Source organism: Diadema setosum, chromosome 17, assembly GCF_964275005.1.
Source record: "Diadema setosum chromosome 17, eeDiaSeto1, whole genome shotgun sequence".
Taxonomy (NCBI): Eukaryota; Metazoa; Echinodermata; class Echinoidea; order Diadematoida; family Diadematidae; genus Diadema; species Diadema setosum.
In genome coordinates, this window is record NC_092701.1 from 26,034,802 (window position 1) to 26,057,019 (window position 22,218).

At 39.0% G+C, this 22,218-nt stretch overlaps 1 protein-coding gene across 1 annotated transcript in view; it reads left to right on the plus strand.

Annotated features, from left to right (window-relative positions):
- Positions 1 to 21,453, plus strand: part of LOC140240741 (complement factor B-like) — a 33,873-nt gene extending 12,420 nt beyond the window's left edge. The window contains exons 5-13 of the mRNA XM_072320507.1: positions 1,850 to 2,029; positions 2,792 to 3,028; positions 6,369 to 6,481; positions 10,661 to 10,826; positions 12,329 to 12,481; positions 13,027 to 13,289; positions 13,862 to 14,075; positions 16,107 to 16,290; positions 18,808 to 21,453. Of these exons, the coding sequence (XP_072176608.1) occupies positions 1,850 to 2,029; positions 2,792 to 3,028; positions 6,369 to 6,481; positions 10,661 to 10,826; positions 12,329 to 12,481; positions 13,027 to 13,289; positions 13,862 to 14,075; positions 16,107 to 16,290; positions 18,808 to 19,060 (1,763 nt within the window). The 3' untranslated portion in view covers positions 19,061 to 21,453. The remainder of the gene's footprint in view (positions 1 to 1,849; positions 2,030 to 2,791; positions 3,029 to 6,368; positions 6,482 to 10,660; positions 10,827 to 12,328; positions 12,482 to 13,026; positions 13,290 to 13,861; positions 14,076 to 16,106; positions 16,291 to 18,807) is intronic.
- The last annotated feature ends 765 nt before the right edge of the window (positions 21,454 to 22,218 follow it).

The following is a 22,218-nucleotide window of genomic DNA, read 5'->3' on the forward strand; positions in this document are numbered from 1 at the left end:
ACTGTATAACCCCACTGCGCGGGACTTATCGAATATAGTATGTCCAACCCCCCCCCCAAAAAAAAAGACAACGGGCCAATGATATCTTTAAAAATATTGCATCAATCTAAATACAGATTCCGGGTGTGAAACTATAACTCATTGCCCACATCTTACAGAAAATCCCATTCGATTTGCTTCAGTGGTCAAAGAGAAATACGGATCTTTATAGAGGATGTCGGGAATCTCTTCCCTCCAAGTTCTGTCAATTATTCACACATACGATCATCGAATTGCTAAACTTGGAAGAATCAGACTCATGACATGCTTTACAACAATCAATATTTTTCTTTGACCGCTGAACCAAATCGAATGTGGATTTCTGCAAAATAGAGCTAAAATCTTATATTTTAAGACTCTGAAGTAGCACTTAAAAATTCACTCATATTGGGTGATATCAATGCGACAATCTGATTGTATTTTTTTAGGACATACTGCAATATGTCCCCTCAAAATTACAATTAGTTTTTTGAATTGACAACACCCAATATGATCGACCTGTGTTAGTGCTACTTCTGGGTCTTAAGACATAGCATCTTAGCTCTATTTTGCAAATTGTTGTAAAGCACGTCATGAGTCTGATTCTTCCAATTTTAGCAAGTCCATGCTCTTGTGTGTGAATAATAGACAGAACTTGGAGGAAAGAGATTCCCGACATCCTCTACAAAATTCCTCATTTCTCTTGAACCACTGAAACAAATCCAGTACGGTTTTCTGTAAGAATGATGTGGGCAATGAGTTATATTTTCAAACCCTGAATTCGTGTTCAGATTGATTCACTGTTTTTAAAGATATCATAACGGAGAGTCCCGTTGTAATTTGTTTTTGGACATACCGTGTATATATATATATATATATATATATATATATATATATATGAGTAACTAACGAATTGATCACAAAAATGATAATGATTAGAAGTGACAGACAAACAAACTTGATTTGGTAGTCATCCCCCCTCCCCCTTCTCTCTCTCTCTCTCCCTCCATTCCTAAATTACTTCCTCTGTCATGACTGATCGCTGCCCCACAGGTTGCTCATTTATGCGGGAATCACTGTCCCTCCTTGGGTTTTCAAAGGTTTCAAGTTTTTATTCCTTATCTCCAGCGGCTAATATATATTATATTATATATATATATATATATATATATATATATATATATATATATATGTATATTTATATACCTATATTTTGTAACGAGTTTGTTCTCGCTCACGATCACTCATGAAAACAGGGCACAGTAACTCACTATCTAAATATGACAGCAGATCTCACAATTTCCTGTAAAAATACCAAATAACCAAAGCCTTCATTGAAAGATGAAACTGACTTACTTCAACAGTCGACGTTCACGATTATAATACCCGGACTGCACCTGGTTACTCCTGTTAACATGGTTGCCTATCCACGCTTTCTTCGAATCTCGCTACCGAATCCTGTCCCCCGGAACTCCCCCAAACGATCTGCCCCGATCATTATCACCCTCCCGTTTATACCCAGCGCCTATGCTGTGCTCGTACCCTACGGGCATACGTCATCCGTGACACACGCACATTTACATTGTCTTCTATTTCAAATGATTCTTGCATAATCTTATATCCCATTCCGTGACAAAATGTATATGTAAATGTATATTATATATACATGTATATATATATATATATATATATATATATATATATATGACAGTAAAGACACACATAAACACGCACGCACGCACACATACACACACACACACACAAACCGAAGCAATGATTGTTTTCTTTTTCTTTTTCTTTTTCAATAACTCTATTTTTTTCTGCCTCCAAGCGAGAAATCCGCAACGCTGTCCGAACCTTCCCTCCCCTGCCAACGGCACGGTATACCTCACCGGCCGAACCATTGGGAGCTCGGCATTCTACGAATGTAACCCGGGCTTCAGGCGGCTTGGGGATGGCGAACGCCGATGCCTCAATAGGGGCTGGTCCGGCTCCAGACCCAGATGCAAACGTATGTATTCCTGAGTAACAATACTTATGTTTGTTTCAAATTTACTTCTTCTTTTCCCAAATTTCGATAGAGCGGAATGCTAATCAAAAGTTGATTATTAAAATGACACACACATTTACAAACAAACCGAAAAGAGATGACGGGGACCTTGTGACGAGAGCTATGGTGTTACGTCAAACCGGCTCTGAGTGGTTTGTCTTAGCATAGACCTCCAGAAGCTGTAATGTATCTGGTGCTATACAATTCAAGAACACAGAGGAACCCCCAAATAATCCCCCACAATTGCTGAATTTTCGGGCGTCATTATTAGCTGATACCATTGATGCTTAACTGGAAGTCGCTCACCATAGAGAGGTTCTCATGGAATTCATGTTGCGCCCATTTAGAGTAGAGTAGATATATACACTCATTGTCATCATTGCAACAACAACAAAAAGTATACTATAGTATCGCCATAACTGTTATTATGTTCATGTTTAGCCTGTACTCTATGTACATACAAAAAGAGAACAAAAACCGGACAAATTAAGATCTTGACGCAATTCTGATTTCAAGGGCCAATGATGGGCGCCAAAGTTTAGCCTAATTGCGAGCTGAAATTAGAGCTCTTAAAGTCTTAACTGTTTACAGTGCCCCCACTGTGAGGACATCCTATACTTAGACAATAATTCAAGAACAATTTACACCCGTATTTTATTTTATTAAACTAACGCCTCTCATGTCTGCATTGACGTTGTGAATCAAATTATTTTCACTTTTCAGTCGAACTTGATGCCATTGCCGAGTCCATTCAGAGTAACATAATCGACAACTTTTCCGCCTACACTAAGACAAGCATACTCCGGAGTAGAATTTTACTTAGTTCTGATACTCCAAGCATCGGTTTGGACGTAGTCTTCGCTCTTGATCGTTCCCGGAGCATCACAGACCATGATTTCGAGCTGGCAGTCAACTTCACCAAACTGTTTGTTGAGAAGTTGGGAGTTTCTTACGAGGAAGGTAAGTGATTTCTGCTGAAAATACCGTACCATTCTTCTTCATCGGTATCATGCAATTTCACAGACCGTTTTCTGCGACTGCCAAACGGCATCTAATTCAGTTCTATTTCTACTCCCACACACAGTTATGCACAAAGCGCAGGTGTGATGGGGATTGTGCCATCACCTAACAATATCCCATTCCGCACTGACTTGTGTGTTTGTTTGTTTGTGTGTGTGTTTTTTTTTTTTAACCATGGGGAACTAGTGAAGGGAGAGAATAGATGTGACTTGTAGGATTTCACTTTTAGACTCGTTGAACTTGAATTAGTTCCTACTTAACCATAACTTGGTGTACAATTGCATTGATATTGGAATGATCTGTTTGATTTGATTTTGCCTGTTTTTTTTTTTTATTATTATTGGGAAGACATAATCTCGATTTGGAACAGCTGTCTTACGCTTGCATCGTGAATCGAAAGCTCACTAATGACAGACGGATTGAGTCGATTAACGAAAGCGAAGCGATCTATCGATTTCATCATAATGCGATAAGGGACCATGGTTTGAGCAGAATAGAGTGATACCTGAAAGTCCCGTTCACGTTGGGAAACCTGGGTTAATCGGTCTTTATTCGCTGCCAAACGGGGTACATTCGAAACCACGAATAGCGCCCATCAGTCACGTGATAGCGAATATGTGTATCAAAGCGCACGCTCATCGGTAACGGTCGTGATTGCAGTCAAAATTCTTTGCCCGTGAATGTACTTACTTAGATATCAGTGATAAAGCTGTTCACAATTTGTTACAGGGATTGTCGAATATATCCAAACCGGACCAGCCTTCCCACCCCATGAATCCACAAGCTGCCGGGTCATTAAAAATGGCGGAGGCAAAATATCCTAAGTTCATTATACCCCCGCCACACGTAGTGTGAAGGGGGTATATAGGAATCACCGTGATGTTGGTTGGGCGGTCGGTCGGTCGGTCTGTTGCAAAATCTTGCGTCGCGAGCTCCTCCTACAGTTTTGAAGCAATTTAAATGAAACTTAGGGTAAATGATGATATTGAGGTATAAATGTGCAAGACATGTTTTTGTGTTTGTCGGACAATGCGTTGCCATGGTAACCATAATTTTACCAAAACCTTGTGGATTGAATAACTTCCATAGCATTTAAGCAATCAGTGTATTTCAAAATTGGTATCTATGATGATCTATAGGTGTAGTTATGCAAGACACTCTTTGTGTTTGTACTTGACAAAGCGTTGCCATGGTAACCGAATGTTTTCGTCGAAATCTTGTGGAGTGAACAACTTCCACAGTTTAGAAGCAATTGAAATCAAATTTGGTAGACATTATGGCCTTGAGGCATAGATGTGGAACACATAATTTTTGTGTTTGTCGGACAAAGCGTTGCCATGGTAACCATAATTTTACAAAAACCTTGTGGATTGAATAATTTCCACATGATTCAAGCAATTAAGGTCAAATTTAGTATGTATGATGATCAGGAGGTGTAGTTATGCAAGACACCAATGTGTTAATATAAGAAAAATGTGTTGCCATGGTAACCACTCATTTTTTATCAAATTTAACCATTTAATCTATGAAGGTGAAATTTGGTGTGTATGATGCTCGTTAAGTGTAGTTTTGCAAAATGTCCTTTGTATTTGTATCGGACAATGCGTTGCCATGGTAACCGCATTTTTTTTTTGAAAATCCTGTGGAGTGAACTTCTTCCACAGTTTTCAAGCAATTGAAACCAAATTTGGTAGGCATTATGGCCCTGAGGTATAGATGTGGAACACATAATTTTTGTGTTTGTCACACAAGCCGTTGCCATGGTAACCACAATTTTACCAAAACCTTGCAGATCAAATAACTTTTCCGTCATTCAAACAATTAAAGTCAAATTTAGTATGTATCATGATCTAGAAGTGTAGTTTTGCAAGACACCAATGTGTTAGTTTAAGGAAAATATGTTGCCATGGTAACCACTCATTGTTGTTATACAAATGATGCACAGGATAGAGTGCGTTAGTGGAGGCGTAGAGCCTATAGTGCACTCGAGGGTATTTACAATTGTGAAACATGCACGAGGCGAAGCCGAGTGCATGTTGCACTACATTGTGAATACCCGAGAGTGAGCTATGCCTCCACTAACGCCACGAAATAATCCTGTGCATCATTTGTTTTATAAAATGGGTCGAAAATTCGAAAACTAACAGCATTTCCCAGCGTTTTTCACGTACCTTTGTGGGTCAAGACGTCCGAAGATGTTCGTCCCAAACATTTACGCACGTCGCACTCGGAAATCCCGCACATACAGTATAAGTATGATGGGGGTTGGGTTTCCTGACACTGAAGTTCCCGCATGAAAACTTACTTATTTTACATAGAATATGCACCCTTTACCTTAAAGACTTGATATAGACTCCTCATATAGGCCTACTAGACAACATACTCTGAAAACGGCGTGAGAATTAACCTGCTAAATCGTTGGATTTGCCCTTCAAAGTGACTCCATGTACGCGTCCGGTCCCACAACGCTTGGTCTACTGTACAGTACAAAGTGTACGTATATAAGAGTATACGTACGCCACATGTTATGCACAAGGGAAGAAAGGCCGGCCGGCCGGCAGCCCGAACTAGAAGTTGTTTACAGGATTGACAGCGCGTACAATGTGTATGCATGCAATTCAAAGGAGCCGCCGCGCGCACAGACGATCGGCAATAGGATTTAACCACGGTGGATTTAACACGCAGTGCGATGGGACTAGAATAACCAAAGCACACGTGACTCATTTCAGCGCTTCCTATTGGCTACATTCTTGAACCCATTTTATAAATCAAAATAAACCATTGAAGCTATGAAGGTCAAATTTAGTGTGTATGATGGTCTTTAAGTGTAGTGATGCTGGGGGAAAGCATGTTTCCATTTGCTGTAAGTTTTATACTCAGTGTTATGTCAACTCTGTAATAAATTGTACAGTAAACTAAAATTATTCTGTTTCCAATTCGACAAGTGCACAAACTTGGTATCAACGTCATTGCCCTCATGACATCACATACTATAAAGCAACACTAGAGGCGGGGTATTAATCACCTTCAGTGATAATTCTAGTTACACTTACGGTGATTTCCAACATTTGGTATCAGGATAATATCACTAATAATCATTTTCGTTGTTTTCCAAAAGTTTTTACATCGTTTTTATATATCATGCTTATATATACAGAGTATTTGATTTAACATCATATCTACTGGTATTATTGTCGTCATCATTATCATAACGATTATCACTGAAATTCATATTATGTGGATTATGTACATGCCGCATTTCAATCCCATCCCCGAACAGGTGGAACACGATTTGCAGCTCTCACATTTGCGGATGCAGCACAAATTGCTTTCAATCTGACATCTGGCGAGGACACAAAAGAAAAAGTGTTTGCTAAGCTGGATACTCTGAAGGTAAGCACATAATGAGAGATGCTAGTCCAAGTGTTTGGCAGGTTGTGGTGGAAAGAGAAGGGTGCTGTGTAGTTTAAACAAAAACCCAACAAACATGTGCTCTGAAAATTCTGCGGTATACGGCGAACTTAATGACAATTTGAGCGTGAGAATACATGTATTAATGGTCCATGATAATGATATTGTGTATTTTAGTATTCATTGTTATTTTCAACGCACGGAGACACGAGTCATACTGAGAATGCATTGACTATGATATACTAGGTGTTACAAAAAGCATTTCCCACTTTTGATGCTTAAAGGGAAGATAAACCCCAGAACAATGTGGATTGAGTGAAAGCAGCAACATTAGTAGAACACATCGGTGAAAGTTTGAAGAAAATCGGACAATCGATGCAAAAGTTATGAATTTTAAAAGTTTTGGTGTTGGAACCGCTGGATGAGGAGACTACTAGAGGTTATGACGTATGAGTGGACTACAATATCAAGAAAATATAAAGAAAATACTACAAAAATCCATTTTTCATGAAAATTACAAATTCCATCAACTTGATATTGACATATGTTAAGGGTAGCAATTATTCCCCCTGCTTTCTGAAAGCGGTTGGTCCACTGCTCTTTCATAATTCTAGAAAAGTGAATTTTTGTTGAATATCCTTTATATTTTCTTTGTATTGTTGTCCACTCATACGTCATATCCTCTAGTAGTCTCCTCATCCAGCGGTTCCAACACCAAAACTTTAAAAATTCATAACTTTTGCATCGATTGTCCGATTTTTCTCAAACTTTCACTGATGTGTTCTACTAATGTTGCTGCTTTCACTCAATCCACATTGCTCTTTGGGTTAACCTTCCCTTTAATAGCTAAAAAACTATATATCAGATAAAACTGTCATTGATATGATTAATAGCTGAAAAGTGAACAATTTAGCTTGAGGTGATTTGAATACAAAAACCTATATCTGTTTCATGAAATCCATGATTAATTCAGAAGTTAGGTTCCAGATTTTGGTCAAATTTTAACCCTCTGTACAAAACCTGAACTTCACACAGTAACAAATGATGTGTATGTGAGGGTGGCTTACAATGACCCTGAACAATGGACATGGATACCACCTGTTCAGAGCTCTGCTCCAAGGCACATGAATGCTTTATCAATTATTTATGGGCAAAGGGTGAAATGTATGCACATGAAAAAAGTACGCTCATGTTTCCATGTGCTTGCATACACCACATTTTAGAACGAATGAAGACTAGCTGTGCCTGGGGCAATCCCAGGCGGAATTGTGGAATTCCTCATGAATAAACAATGGAACATTCCAATCCTGGTCATTGTTCAGGAACATTGTCTGGGTGTCAACTACACACTCCCATACACACCTATTGACTTCTGTGCAAAGTTAATTTTTTTTTTTTTTTTTTTTTTTTACAGAGGGTTGAAAATAGAGCAAAATCTGAAACCTAACTGAAAAATTAATGTTTAATTTGATGAAACCGAATTATGCTGTCATTGTAAAATTGCGTTCAACAAAGTTGTACACTCTTCAACTATTGCTCATATCAATATCAGTATTATCTGATGTATAGTTTTTGAACTATTAAGGATCAAAAGTGGGAAATATTTTTGTAACACCTAGTACTTAGACAGCAATAGAAATGGAAACTCTACGGCCGAATAATCTCTTCAGAATTGTTACCCCATAATTTTCCTTTGAATGCTCCCACTCTAAATAACTAGATTGAGGATGTGTAATTTGTATCTTGGATATCTCACATGTGGATCCAAGCGCCACACGTACCCATTTAACCACTTCAGCTGGCTGGTTGAAACACGTGAGAGGATGGTGTTTACACTGTAACACTGGGCGGAAGAGCTGCTGTAGACGGCCAACAACCACGGCGGAAAGGTCCAAATAAAGGATCCAATTAGTCCGGAGGCGGATTCAGCAGTTAAAAACAAAAGAAACTAGAAAAGCACCCTGAGAGCGCAGACCTCCGCCAAGAACGCAGCTCATTTCCACCACTGATCTTGTTCTTCCATAGAGATATCAGTGATTTCCACCCATATGTACTTATGGCATTATGTGCTGAAAGTCGGCCGATTTCCCAATACAAGGCGCGGTCAGACTGGCAAAAGATCGAGAAGTTTAAGATCGCGAAGTCTTCCCGATCTTTTGTCGTGCGATCACACTGGCAGCCAAACTTTTCGATCTGTTCCAAGCACAAGTAGGTGGGAATATGGGTGCCCTCAACTCATTGGAGAGCGACGTAGACACCCTTGATGAAAACATTACAAACGTGCTAATTTTAACACTGGAAAAGTTGTTGGAAAGAAGCGGAAGAAAGTCCAACCACGGATTACTAATGACATTACATCTGTGCGATAAGAGGTGAATAAACAAGTGGATAAACACACCAGCATACAGAAGAAAACAGCTAAGGAAAACTGGATAGATCGAGGTCGATTGTAAGAAAATTGAGAAGGGCGTGGAAGTGGAGAATAGCAAGGAAGCTTACAACTCACTCAAGACTCTAAGTAAGACCAACCAACCTAGATCAGAAAGCCTCAAAGGTAAAGATGGAAAGCTACTGACAGAGAGTAAAGAAGTTCTGAAGAGGAAGACAGATCCTGCAAAGACATTTACAACTATCATCTCAACCCAGACACTTTCATATTGCAGGACGATCTAAGAGCTACAGACAACGAGAACACTCAAGTACTGAAGGAAGAGGTTGAGGCCGCAATATACCGACTCTGAAGATAGGGAAGTCCCCGGGAGTGGACAATGTGCCAGCTGAGCTTTTAAAGAATGGAAGGAAAGACCAAAGAGGTACTTACGGCGGTGTGTCAGAAATCTGGTCAGAAAAGCAGTGGCAAGTAGACTGGACTCAATCTGTGGTGATTCCTTTACCTAAAAAGGGCAACCTTAAAGGACAAGTTCACCTTCATAGACATGTGGGTTTTGTGAATGCAGCAATATTAGTATAACACATCAATGAGATTTTGGGGAAAATCGGACAATCAAAAGTTAAAAAGTTATGAATTGTTGAAGTTTCTGTCCAGTCACGACTGGATGAAAAGACTACTATAGCTTGTGATGTCACTTTGGTACAACGATATAAAGAAAGAATAAAGACAATTCTACACATTTTCACTTTTCTCACATGACATAAGAACACTTGACTTCTCTCTTCCAGAAAGCAGAAGGAATAATATCATCTTTAATATAGGTCAGCAACACGTCAAAGAAATGCGCATTTTACTCAAAAAGTAAAGTTTTGTGAAATTCTCTTTTTATTTTCCTTATATTGCTGTACGCATGTGACATCATGCACTGTGGTAGTCTTCTCATCCAACAGTGACTGCACAGATACTTTAAAGGTGCATAGTCTCAGATGTGTAGAGGGCGCTGTTGATGATACTGCCGATTACCGTTAGCATTGATGAAGATTACCGAAGTTGAGCTGTCATCAAGAGTAGAGTGCGTAGGTGCAGCTACGTAACGTTGCCTTCGTTGTCTTCTCTGCGCAGGGTGTAGTCCGTAGTAATGCCGGGGTGCGTGCATATGTGCTTGTTATGACATCACAAAAGAAGTTTGCTATTTAAAGCTGTCATCCCCCTCAGCTGAATCATGAGCCGAACTGTGATCCCACCACTGACTGCAGTGAATCGGACCTCTTCGGACTCGGGGAAGTGGGCCACAGCGTAAGCGCTAAAGAGGAGTCGATAGCATAGGTCTCTATAGGAAACTTGCGCCGTGCGCGCGCGTACGCATTTGACTAAAACACCGGGACCATGCACCTTTAAAGGGGGTTCACACCAGAAATTGCGTAGAGTTGCGTAGTGCTGCGTATTGTTTCATAGTGTTGCGTAAAGTGACTACGCAGTTATACGCTGTGAGTACGCGTCTCTGCGTAACAGTACGCCGAAGGACGCGAAATAGGTACGCGAGATGTACGAAAATAATAATAATAATAATAATAATAAACATGTCTGTTTATCCGTACATCTCGCGTAACTTTTTTTTTGCGTCGGCGTTCTTTCACGCGCGTTCCCGTTAAACCCATTCTAGTAAACGTTTCGTAATACATTTCGTTACTAGTATACGACATTTCGTTGGTCAGATTAATTTCAGTACCATCGTGATTTCCGTCCTTGGTGTCTTCCCTTATACGCAGAACTCCTCGGCAGGTGGCACAGGTCTTAAAGAGGGCCTAGAAGCAATTAAATTGCACATAATGCCGGAAATGCGACTCTTGGCGAAAAAAGTGGTCATGATACTCACCGACGGACAGCACAACACTGAAGACCCAATGGCCCTCGCTACAGACTTAAAGAAGAACGGTAATGGATAGAAGTCGGATTGGATTATTCAATGTGAAGACAGTTCATTCAATAGTTATATACATATAGGCCCGAATTCACGAAGGTGGTTTAAACTTAGACCATGGTACAAATTTAGACCATGGTCTAAAATAAGCGTTAAATAGGCATACCAATACATAAACGCATAAACGCATAAACGCACGTTTTTGTACTGGATGCCTTTTAGCGTACGCAATCTGTCAATCATATCTACGCAGAAGAAATTTACATAAACCATGGTTTAAATTTAGACCACCTTCGTGAATTCGGGCCTTTAAGTCGTGTTTAAATTCCTGTGTCGTCATCAGTGGATACGAAGATTGCGACATTTTTGATGTCACAGAATAACACAACAATATTTAGAAAGTATGAAGGGAAATGCACACAACTTTTTTTTTCTCTTATACTCTACTAGATTATAACAAGGCTAGAGGAAAGTTGGGGGAAACGGACCGTTGGATAAGACAGACTCACTCCATTATCTCCGCAATTTGATCGCCTACTGTTCCTAAATGTTACACTGCGAAATTTGTCCTCAGTGTAGAAGAAATATGCCGTTTACACAGTGGCTAACATAAAATAACTCGTACCTGATATTTTATGGTCTCTATACCTTGACGGACATTTTTGTGAAGGAGTACTATTCCGACTTTTAGTGATACTAATATGAAGCATGAATGCGTTGGGTAATGTATGAATTCATATGTTACAGTGGGACTTACTGGGTGTTCGGTCAATTTCTGGAAGGTTATTGCGGGAAAATACCGACTCTTGCCCGTCCCAATGGACGTAGCAATGTTCCTTTTATAACAAAAACTGATGCTACGAGCCTTGCTCAAAATTGCAAACAGGTAAACTGCTTAGTCGCTCAGAATCTGTCGAAAACTGATTTATACGATAAGGGATGGGCCCTATTGACATACAGTAATATTCTGTTTTTGCCCCTAAAACCTTGATCTTTTTGAGCCTGTTAGTACGTATAGATCCATTATGCTGTACAGTAGGTTCAAACCGAACTTCGCTGGAAATCTGAGGGATTCTGAAGAAAGTTTGTACTTAGGCCAATCATGTTGAACCCCCCCCCCCCAAAAAAAAAAAAAAAAAAAAAAAAAAAAACACCAAAAAACAAAGCAAAACCAGGCGCATCTTCTATACTTCAGATATTTCACTATACTTTTCCCTATGGTGACAGTGTTGAACAACAACAATGACCTTCAACAAATTGATCTGCAATGACAATTCATTTCGGTTGATGACACTGGTTTCAACAATGACAAGCTTATTTTAACTATAGCGATAAATATTAACATATTCTCATATTAATAGAATAATGTCATCAACTGGATATGTTTTGAAACACTAGTTCGAATCAAAGAGAGAGCACTATATACGCAAAGATGCAATGGGTTGAAGTGTCTGAAAGCATAATACCTATGAAATGAATTATTCACGTGTAACGTTTTATTTCCTTCCTGTCACAGGAACGAAAATATTCACAGTCGGTATTGGATCGTTTATAAACGAAACTGCATTGAAGAGGATTGCTTCGTCCCCACCAGCCTCGCATTACGTCTTTGTCAGAAACTACGACGTGCTTGACAGGCTTACCAATTTCATACAAAGTACAGAAGAAGGTATGTATACTAACATCATATCGCTTGGTTCGGCGTTCTTCTCCTCGAAACGCGTGTATAGGTAAATGTCAACATGCGGACACGTAATACATGATGACTTGGAAAGACTTCGAGAACCAGAAGGAAAAAAAATATCGGACACCGTATCATCTTACACGTACTCCTGTAACATTATTGGGAGAAACACACGTTGCGCATTATGATTAATTTCTCATGCGTGTAGCGGTTGCATGTTTGAATGTGCTCTTTAACCGGTGTGTACATGTCTTGGAGAATTATGTTGTTAGGTTATTGTTCTCTGTTTTTGCACTTTTTGAAATGGACAATGGAAAAATAAACATTAATTGTTGTTGTACTTTATTTCCACTTACAATCAACATCATTCATCAAAGACGTCATTCCTTAGATCTACATAAAAGTAAATAAATTAATATGTAAAGCATAAATTTATGTAATATACTGTGCAGCTTGCATACGTATTTGTACAAATATGCACATTATAAGCTAGTGTAATCGCGTTTCGATTCCCTACATCACTTTTGCAGATTTCTCGCAGTGCGGAGTAGCCGGAACTGTGTTAGAAGGCGAGGCCTTAGTCAATAACTCATTTGAAGCCTCAGAAAAGGCATGGCCTTGGCTAGCGTACATCTACGCCGAAGAGGGCAACGGTAGCAGAGTGTTATGTAGCGGTGCGCTGATTTGCAACAATTGGGTGCTTACAGCAGCTTCTTGTTTCGAAAACCTGTTCTTCTTCAATGGCAATTTCGTTCCTATTGGACAAGACGAGGCTAACCCGCAGCCCTTCAAGGTATGGCAGTGCGATGCCTCTCGTTTCTGTAGAGTCCATGAAACTCTTGGACACACTCCATTCCAAGTTCCTTCTTCAATAATGTGATATAATATGTTAAGGGTGAAAGGTAGGCTGTCGAAAGTAAACGGTCATTTGACATGTTTGACCGAAAATGTCGTTCCACAACGTCATCTTCAGCAGGAAGAGTCCAATGTCATTTGATTTGACGAACAGGATAGAATAAATTTGAAGTTATATCCATCAAGCATGAAGTTAATAGACACTCCTTCAGGTCAAAGGTAGATTTCACCTATTATTTGTAGTGTTTGTACGAGAATCAAAAGTCTTCCTATCCGGCATCGAGTTCAACAGCGTATTATATATATTGCACTTGATATCTCTGGCTATTTTGTGTGTTCTTCCATATTTACACGGAATTCTAAAATGATAAAGTAGTGTCAATGATATAACAATGATGTCTTTCAGAAGTGCCCCTCATCGAACGTTCCCGACAACTGCCCGAGACTTAGCGAATCTTGTTTGGCTAACATAGTTTTAATGCTTTCTAACTTCCATGGCTCAAAACGAAGATCAAGGTAGTTCTCGGCGAGCACAACACTTCTCTTTCGGTTGGTTGCGAGCAGACAGCGTCCATTGAAAACATTGTCATTCATCATGACTATGATGAAAGCGTAGTGAAACCTCGACTGTCCAACCTGGCTTTGGTCAACCTGACCCAACCTGTCGAGCTCAGCTCCTGTGTCCGAACCGTCTGTCTTCCGCCGAGGACTAAATTGGAGAAAGGTATTGTATCCTTCTTTGCTTTCCAACCCCACCCCCATCCCTCCATGTCTCGGCTATTAGCAATCTGTCAGACATGCTTGAACACAAGCTTTGTGCTTTCAACCAACATATCTCTACTCAGCTACAATCACTATATTCGCAATTGTCTAAAATGACAGGTCGCTCTGACCTTACATTCCCCCACCCAAGAATAAAAGAAAAATGTCGTTGATTACACGTTAGTACATGTAACCGAGAAGTTATATCTCAATATAAAATAAAAAAAAATGAAATAGATTTGTCTAATTCCAGTCTCCCTGCAAACCGCCAATATATTCCCAGCAGATCAGGGGCGTCAATCGCGGGGGCGGGGGGAATATTGTACCCAAAGGCCCGAATTCACGAAGGTGGTACAAATGACAGCATGGTTTAAACCATGGACAAAAACCATGGTGCGCCAAGTGTCGCACGAAATATTTCGTTACAAAATTGGTCATTTTGTCGACAAAATGACCGTTTCGTTAACGAAATTATCATTTCGTGGACGAAATGTTCATTTAGTTACAAAATTTTGTCATTTCGTTACAAAATAATCATTTCATCGACGAAATGACTGATTTCGTAACGAAATATTCCATGCGACACTTGGCCCTCCATGATTTTTGTCCATGGTTTAAACCATGGTTTCATTTGTACCACCTTCGTGAATTCGGGACAATGTGTGCACAGGATTGCTAAAATGAATTTCAATTCAGAAAATGCTAAATCTCTTTCGAGGCAGAGGGGATAGTATCCCTTCCCTACACCCTCCCTGTTTAATGGTTTTTCCACGTAGAAAGACTTAGTGCATTTTTAGAATTCAAAATGCTTCATCAAGTGTGCACCAGATTATTCTGTCACTTCATATCCAAAAAAAGAAAAGAAATACAAAAGGTCCTTCAAATAGGAGGGGATATCTCCTTTTAGTTAATCTTTCGGTTTCCCTCAATACATCCAGTACCCTGTGGTCATTGACAACTTTCCAAATTCCATCAATAATAAGGTTTGAAAGATATTTTCATTTCAACTATACAAATGCAAAACCTCCATCTTATTCAGGGGCGTCCATCGTAGAGGACAAGGGGGCAAACATGTCATCTTGTCCCCCAATCATTCCCGAAATGAGGAAAGTTTCTTGCTTTTTCTGATAGAAAGCTGTCCAAAAATTTCTCACACTGTGCAACAGATTGCTGAATTTCAAGTCTATAAAATGCGGAATCTCACTTGCGTGGGAGGGTGCCCTTTCCCACACCCTCCCACGTCAGGGCCCCTTCCATAACTTAGCTAGTATTTCATCAAAAAGTGTGCGTCAGATCAGTCACTTCAATTCAAATGAATTCAGAACTATCATCATCCTCTGTTAATTTAGCTTTTCCTGCTTGTTTCCAATCCATAGATTCCACAAAAAGTGTATGTGCACCAGATCGCTGAATTTCAGGTCTGAAATGTAACGTCTTTCTCGTGTGGGAGGGGAGATACCCCCTCCCACACCCACCTCGCTCGGTCGCTCCGCTCCCTCTCACAGATATTTTACGTTTTACCCCCCCCCCCCCCCCGATGGAAACGGATCCACATCCCTGCAGTGGATAGTCTAATGTAACCTTAGCGAAAATGAAAACGCATGTAGACCTTCCCCCGCTAACATAATGGTATGCTTACATAATGTTCCTGGTAGTCACGGCAATCACGTTTCAGCTCACTGTGAGCAAAACGAGATACCATGAGACAACACGGGAAGGGGGTTGGATCGACAGATGGGAGTTGTTTTTGTTTTTGGTTTTACTGCCATTTATCAACTCTTTAACATTTAATGTCATTTCCATGAAATCCTTGTTGTGTTCTTTGTTCTCTTGTTGTATCCTAATCAACGTTAACCTAGATCATTGAATGAAACATAAAATCAAACAACTAAGAGTTTTTCTTTTGTGCCTTTGCTTGTTTGTGTGCATTTTCTCATATTTGTTTTGTTGAGTTCGGTTCTAATGTTCGATCCTCACAATGCCTATACACCAGATCTCCACGCACTCCATTCGGACGCACAGTGCTACATCACAGGCTGGGGCTCGTCGGGCCTGCCAAGCCCCGATCAATCTAGTACGGTGCCCCTTCAGTCTCCAGTGCAATCACACCAGTGCAGCACACGAAATGATTACATAGGGCCTCCTGACCCTGATACTGTTGCCAGACTCACGTGCCCGTAAGAGCTTGTAGCAAAAACACAAAAACAGAGTAGAAGCACAAGAAGTAGAAGTAGTAGCAGTTGTAAAAGAGTACTGTTGGTAGCTAGTGAAAGGAGAAAGTGGAAAACATGCTAGCAGCATACTAATAGGGAAAGTTTCTATTGCAAAAGTAATAATAGATGTGGAAGTAGTAAGGAATAGCTGACCGGAAGTAGTAATAATTGTGGTTAAGAAGCAGTATTTTAAGAAGTAGTGAAAAAAGTAGCGGTAGTATCAGAATTTGTCGCAGTAGTTCAGTTCAATTCAGTTCAGTTTTTATGTCTGCATTTCAAAATCAATACAAATCAACAAATCAACAAAATACTTACATAGTCATTTACACAGCTAATATTCGTAACGTTTGGATCTTACATACATTTTCTTTTTTTCAAGAACGAATATCATATATGAAAGGAAGCAATAGGAAATGATAAAAATGAAATGCAGGGGACCATCATCATAAGCTAAGCTTGACGAGGAAGATGGCCCCAGGTAAAGAGATGCATAAAGAAAATCTTGCCACTCACTGAGTGGGGGGGGGGGGGGGGTAATTGTGCGAAGGGCACAATAAAGAGATACATAAAGAAAATCTTGCCACTCACTGAGTGGGAAGTAATTGTGTGAAGGACGTGAGGTGCAGTGCGGTGTGCATTGTGTTGGGATGAATCTTGGTTTGTACGTTGAGTGTTATTTTGTGTATCAGTGTGATGAGGTGAATGTTACTTCAGTTATGGCCGTGAACTCATTGTTTAGGGTGTTTGTTGACCAGGTGGTATGAATATTTATATGTCAGAAGTATACTGGATTATGAGGGTGTTTTTTAGTTCTCGTTTGAAAATGTTCAACGACGTACATTGTTTTAAATTAGGGGGTAAATAATTCCAAATCTCTAGTCCATTATGTTTTAATGATTTTCTTAGCTAAAATGATTCTGGGGTTTTCGGGATGGTAATCGGACGACTGACGTGTTGGATATGAATGAACGGTGGAATTTGGAGTGAAGAAACCATCAAAAAATTTTGGAAGACAATTAAATGTGTATTTATACATAAAAACAGCAGTTTGAAAGGTGTGAAGATCGTCAATTTTCAATGTTTTTAGTTGACGGAATAGGGGATTGGATGGGGATAAGTAACGGGAATTGGTAATCAAACGTACAGCATGTTTTTGGTAGTACAATACATAAAGAATTATTAGCGGTAGTCATGGCAAAGGACGCAATGTAGTTTTAAGTATTAGACGTAATTGTGATACGATCTAATTTTTGTGAGACTGCTACTACTCCTGGTAAAACTGCTACTATTGCTAGTAAAAGTACAAATTGTGTGTGTAGTTTCTCCCATTAGAATTCTGACAATGCTGGTTTTTCTTTCATGCACTAGCTGAAAGGGTATAAAATAAAGCCGACATAAAAATGACTGATGCCTTCATTGTATATAATTGCTTTATCGGCGCCACTTCCCCATATGGCTCCACCACAACCGATAACAAATTGCCATCTACAGGCGGAGCAAGGTGGGCAGACAGACACTAGACGTTCGTTGGGTAAAGTCCTGTTCGTACACATCCAAAATGATCGGTTTCAAGAATCATTGTCCCTACGACGCGATCAAAAAACTATTAATTTACATATTTGGGCACACAAACACAAAAAGAAATTTTCGACATGGTTCAAACAGACTAGGCGAAGCAAATCATGCTAACCAGTCGGAAATAGCAGGTAAGTTCAATTTGGTTTGCTCTAAAATCATCCTATTTCTTAAAAATTAATCGTTATCCTACCTAGGCTTACCCAAGTCGCCCGAGGACATTGACTGCACCTACATAGGAGAAGAGAAGAGTGTTGTACTCGTAGTTGGGTCGTCGATGCTCCCCCCCCCCCATCACCCTCCCCTCCCTCTCCCCTTCCCCTACCCCTCCCATCCCCATCCCTGTCCCTTAACCCCTCCCTTTCCGCCATCCCCTCCGATGGGGGAAAATGATGATTAACTTGTGTTTAGTCCTGCTACCTCTGAATATGAATATCATTTTAAAGGGATTGTATAGTTTTGGTTGATACCTAATTTCACGTTTCTAACATTTTTGGTGAGATAATGAGAAACCTCTTATGAAATATGATAGAGCATGTAATTCTATGAGGAATTCAACATTTATTTGATGAAAATTGGTTTTGAAATGGCTGATTGAAAATAGCGATTCTAATAAAGTGTGGGACCCACACTTTATTACGATCGCTTTGTTTTACTTTGTTTTTGGATGTTTCAGTCATTCCAAACCTGATTTTCATCAAATCAACTTTGAATTCCTCTTAAAATGGTATGCTCTGTACTATATCATAAGTGTTTTCTTAGTATCTCGCAAAAAGTTTTGAGCCCAATTCTCATCTCCACCAATACTGTACTATCCCTTTAACATACTTCTTTTTTTCAAAATGAATATCATGAACTAGAAAGAGAGACAATTATTTTACTTCATTATTTCCTTCTCAAAACCAGAGTAAGCGAGAACTTGTACTGCCGAGGCGATCGCGGTTCTCCGCTTTTCTGTCCCAGGTACGACGGGGAGTCGTCATGGTCGCTTGAAGGAGTCGGCGACGGAGGCAAGTGGTGTCCTGTGGACCCCTTTGCCATCTCCAATCGTGGTTACTTCTCCAGGATCGGCATGGACGTCGTCGCCTGGATCAACGATATCACTGCCAACTGCACGACCAATCACAGGATGAAAGAAGAGCTCGACCTGCAATCGTGATTAACTTTGTGTTCGCGGGAAAAAAAATCGACGATTAAAAAAGAAAGGTTTTTCATGCAGATTGTGGTACTTTTGTTTTGAAAATTGTTGTCGAAATTTGATTGTGACTTTTTAGTACATTATCTGCTTTAATTAATATCATCGTTTCGATATCACCATCTCACCAGATCATATCGTTGTATTTACTATGTGTTTACTTTTCCATTAGCTCCTTAATATGCCATTAAAAATAGATTGAAATCATTACGAGTATTGTAATGTGTGACCTTCATGAACAAATCATCGCAGTGGAATGGAAAATGAAATGCAAAATGTGCGTATTGCATTCATTCTTGGTATCTTGGATGCACTTGTGGTAAACATAAATTTTTGTGAGAAAAGGTTGTGACAAAAACATTTTGTAAAACATGATGACTATTATAAAGTTTACGGTGATTATTGTCATTATTGCTGTCTAGTTATAAATGAACACCCCTTCTTTGTTGTGGGGATTTGGGCCAGCTATGCGATTTACGATCCTTGTTCAATTCTATTTGTCCAAGTTATACATTCACACACTTGCAAACTCTGGATTACATCAGCTCGTAGCATAAATCTAATGTGCAATATTCATATGCGCTCTACAACCCCGACATAGTCGTAGAAGTGAGGCGTTCCATGTTACACCAACACTGAGTTGCAAGCCAATGTATATAAGTTTACTCATGCATAATGCGGCATCATACTACACGATTCAAAAGTCCTACAATCAGGTCTATTTCATAACTCTTTATGGTCAAATAAACACGGGAGAAAAGTATGAACAAGACATTTCAAAGCAAGAGGTTATAATCACTGTCCATATGCCCTGAGGCGGAATAGCTGACGCTGAGTCCACTGCGAATGATTTGGCTAGAGTATATTTAATATCAATATGCAAAGCAAGACTGGACGAATTTGATGTCATAAATCTCAAACAGAAACATGCATTGAATGTATACATACGAGGATTTATGTATCGAAGTTATGAATAATATGCAACAAATTGAAATTTTAAAGTAGTGTTCAAGTACCGAAAGAATCGAGAAACACGACAGGCCCTTCTTGCCAAATTACAAGTCCCCTGTAATATTCATTTGGTGAACTGTGAAAGTGAAAACTGTTATTCTCAGACTACAGTCTGCGAATATCATTTTGTACTGATCATACTTAGAACCTATATTTAATGTATGTGAATTAAATCTAAATCTCCTACAAATATACACAACGTTTCTGTGCTTACCATTTCATTTTAGCACAATCATGTTCATCAACACCATCATCACTATCATCTTCATTGTCTCATTTGTCATCATCACCCTGTCATCATCACAATCATGTTCATAATTTACCAAATCTTTGCTAGTATTTACGTACTAGAATATAAAATGTAATACATTATACAGTTTCAGGTCTCTTTTACCATTCTGATATGAACAAAACTGTAAGCCTATATGCTCCTACCCCATCCTGCCCCCCCCCCCTCCATGGGTTCTCTGAAATGCTACGTGTTTAGTCAACCCCTTATATAGTTGCAATTCTTCTTCAGTGATTATTGGCTAATTTGGTAATACAAAATACATTTTAACGGAATGAATGTTTGCATTCAATTTCATTCTTCGAATCATGTATATTATAATCCGTCAGTCTGACCGTATTGACTCTTTTGTGATTTAAATGAAAAGAAATTTGATTTCTTTTCGAAACTGTGTTGAAGAAAATGAAATAAAATAAAAATACAGTGTACGGATAATCATCTCAGCTTCATATATTTTACGGTATCAAACATCATTGTTAACATTACATCATGCAGTCTTAAGACGCACCTGTATAATGGTGTACATTATTCTGTATATTGGTCGGTGATTAGTCAATCACGTATGATGCGACGAGGATCGAAATCGTTGTACAACTTATATTGCGAGCAGTCAGGTATTATAAATCTAAAATTTGATCACCTACCGACCAGGCTAGAACGACAAGATGTGTACTTTTGAGGTCCTATGATTTTTAGAACAAATATTGCCTAGTCTCTGTTGTTGTAATAAATGTTTGTATAGACCTAACTCTTGACAGTCCCTTGGAATTTATGTCTTCTCATAGAGCCAATGTTTTCGCACTCGCCTCAGGAAAATGTAATTCCGCGGGAAAGTGAAATGTTAAATCTCTAAAAAGTGGATTATTAAACCTCTAAAACGGAAATGCCTACATGATAATACCAGTAAAAAGAAAAAACAATTTAAAGAACACAGCATATTCTATGAAAGGGCAAGATCATTGTGTCCCTTAACCATGCTAATTGAGTTTAACTTCTATTTTTTCTCTTCCTCTCCTTTCTTTCTCTTTCTGGCTCTGCTCCCTAGAATTCTCTCTCTCTCTCTCTCTTTCTTTTCTTGTATGGAATTAAGAAATGGTGACGTAATTGCTTCGTAGTTCTTATAATTTGTGTCATTTTCCCTCTCCATTAAAAAAATAATAACCACGAAATTTGCATGTTATCATGATGTTTAGAAATTAAACACTGTTAAAAGGGAAATCTGCAGTGTACTTAGATTGTGCCATCATTCAGGCTGTTTTGAAGCGTCATTTTGAGTGAAACCACACCAGTGCTAGTGTCGAACTCAACTACATAAACATTATATACATATATATATATATATATATATAATTTTCATTCTTCCAAACTTTCGGCTTAGAGCGGCATTGATGGATGTTTTGAGTAGTTTTGTGTCATTATTGACTCCATGGTTAATCGGTCTACCAATATACATGCATGTATTACGTGTGTTCACGTCTATATACATCTCTATTGTAAATATATATATATATATATATATATATATATATATATATATATATATTTACGCTATGTGTTTAAACCATGCAGGTTGGTCCTCTTTAATCCATACTTTAAGTTGGCATAAATTCTGATAAGAAGGAAGAAGAAGAGATGCTTACAATACATATCATAATAGAATGATTGTGCATTCATGTTCTATTCATTTCCGAGCACTATGACAAACCTTTCCGAAACATTTTCCCAATTATTCAATTCACTTCAAAATTTTATTTCCACTTCTTCCAACAGAATGTACAAAAATACGTAAATCTGACATGCATTTAAAGGAGTCTTACACAGG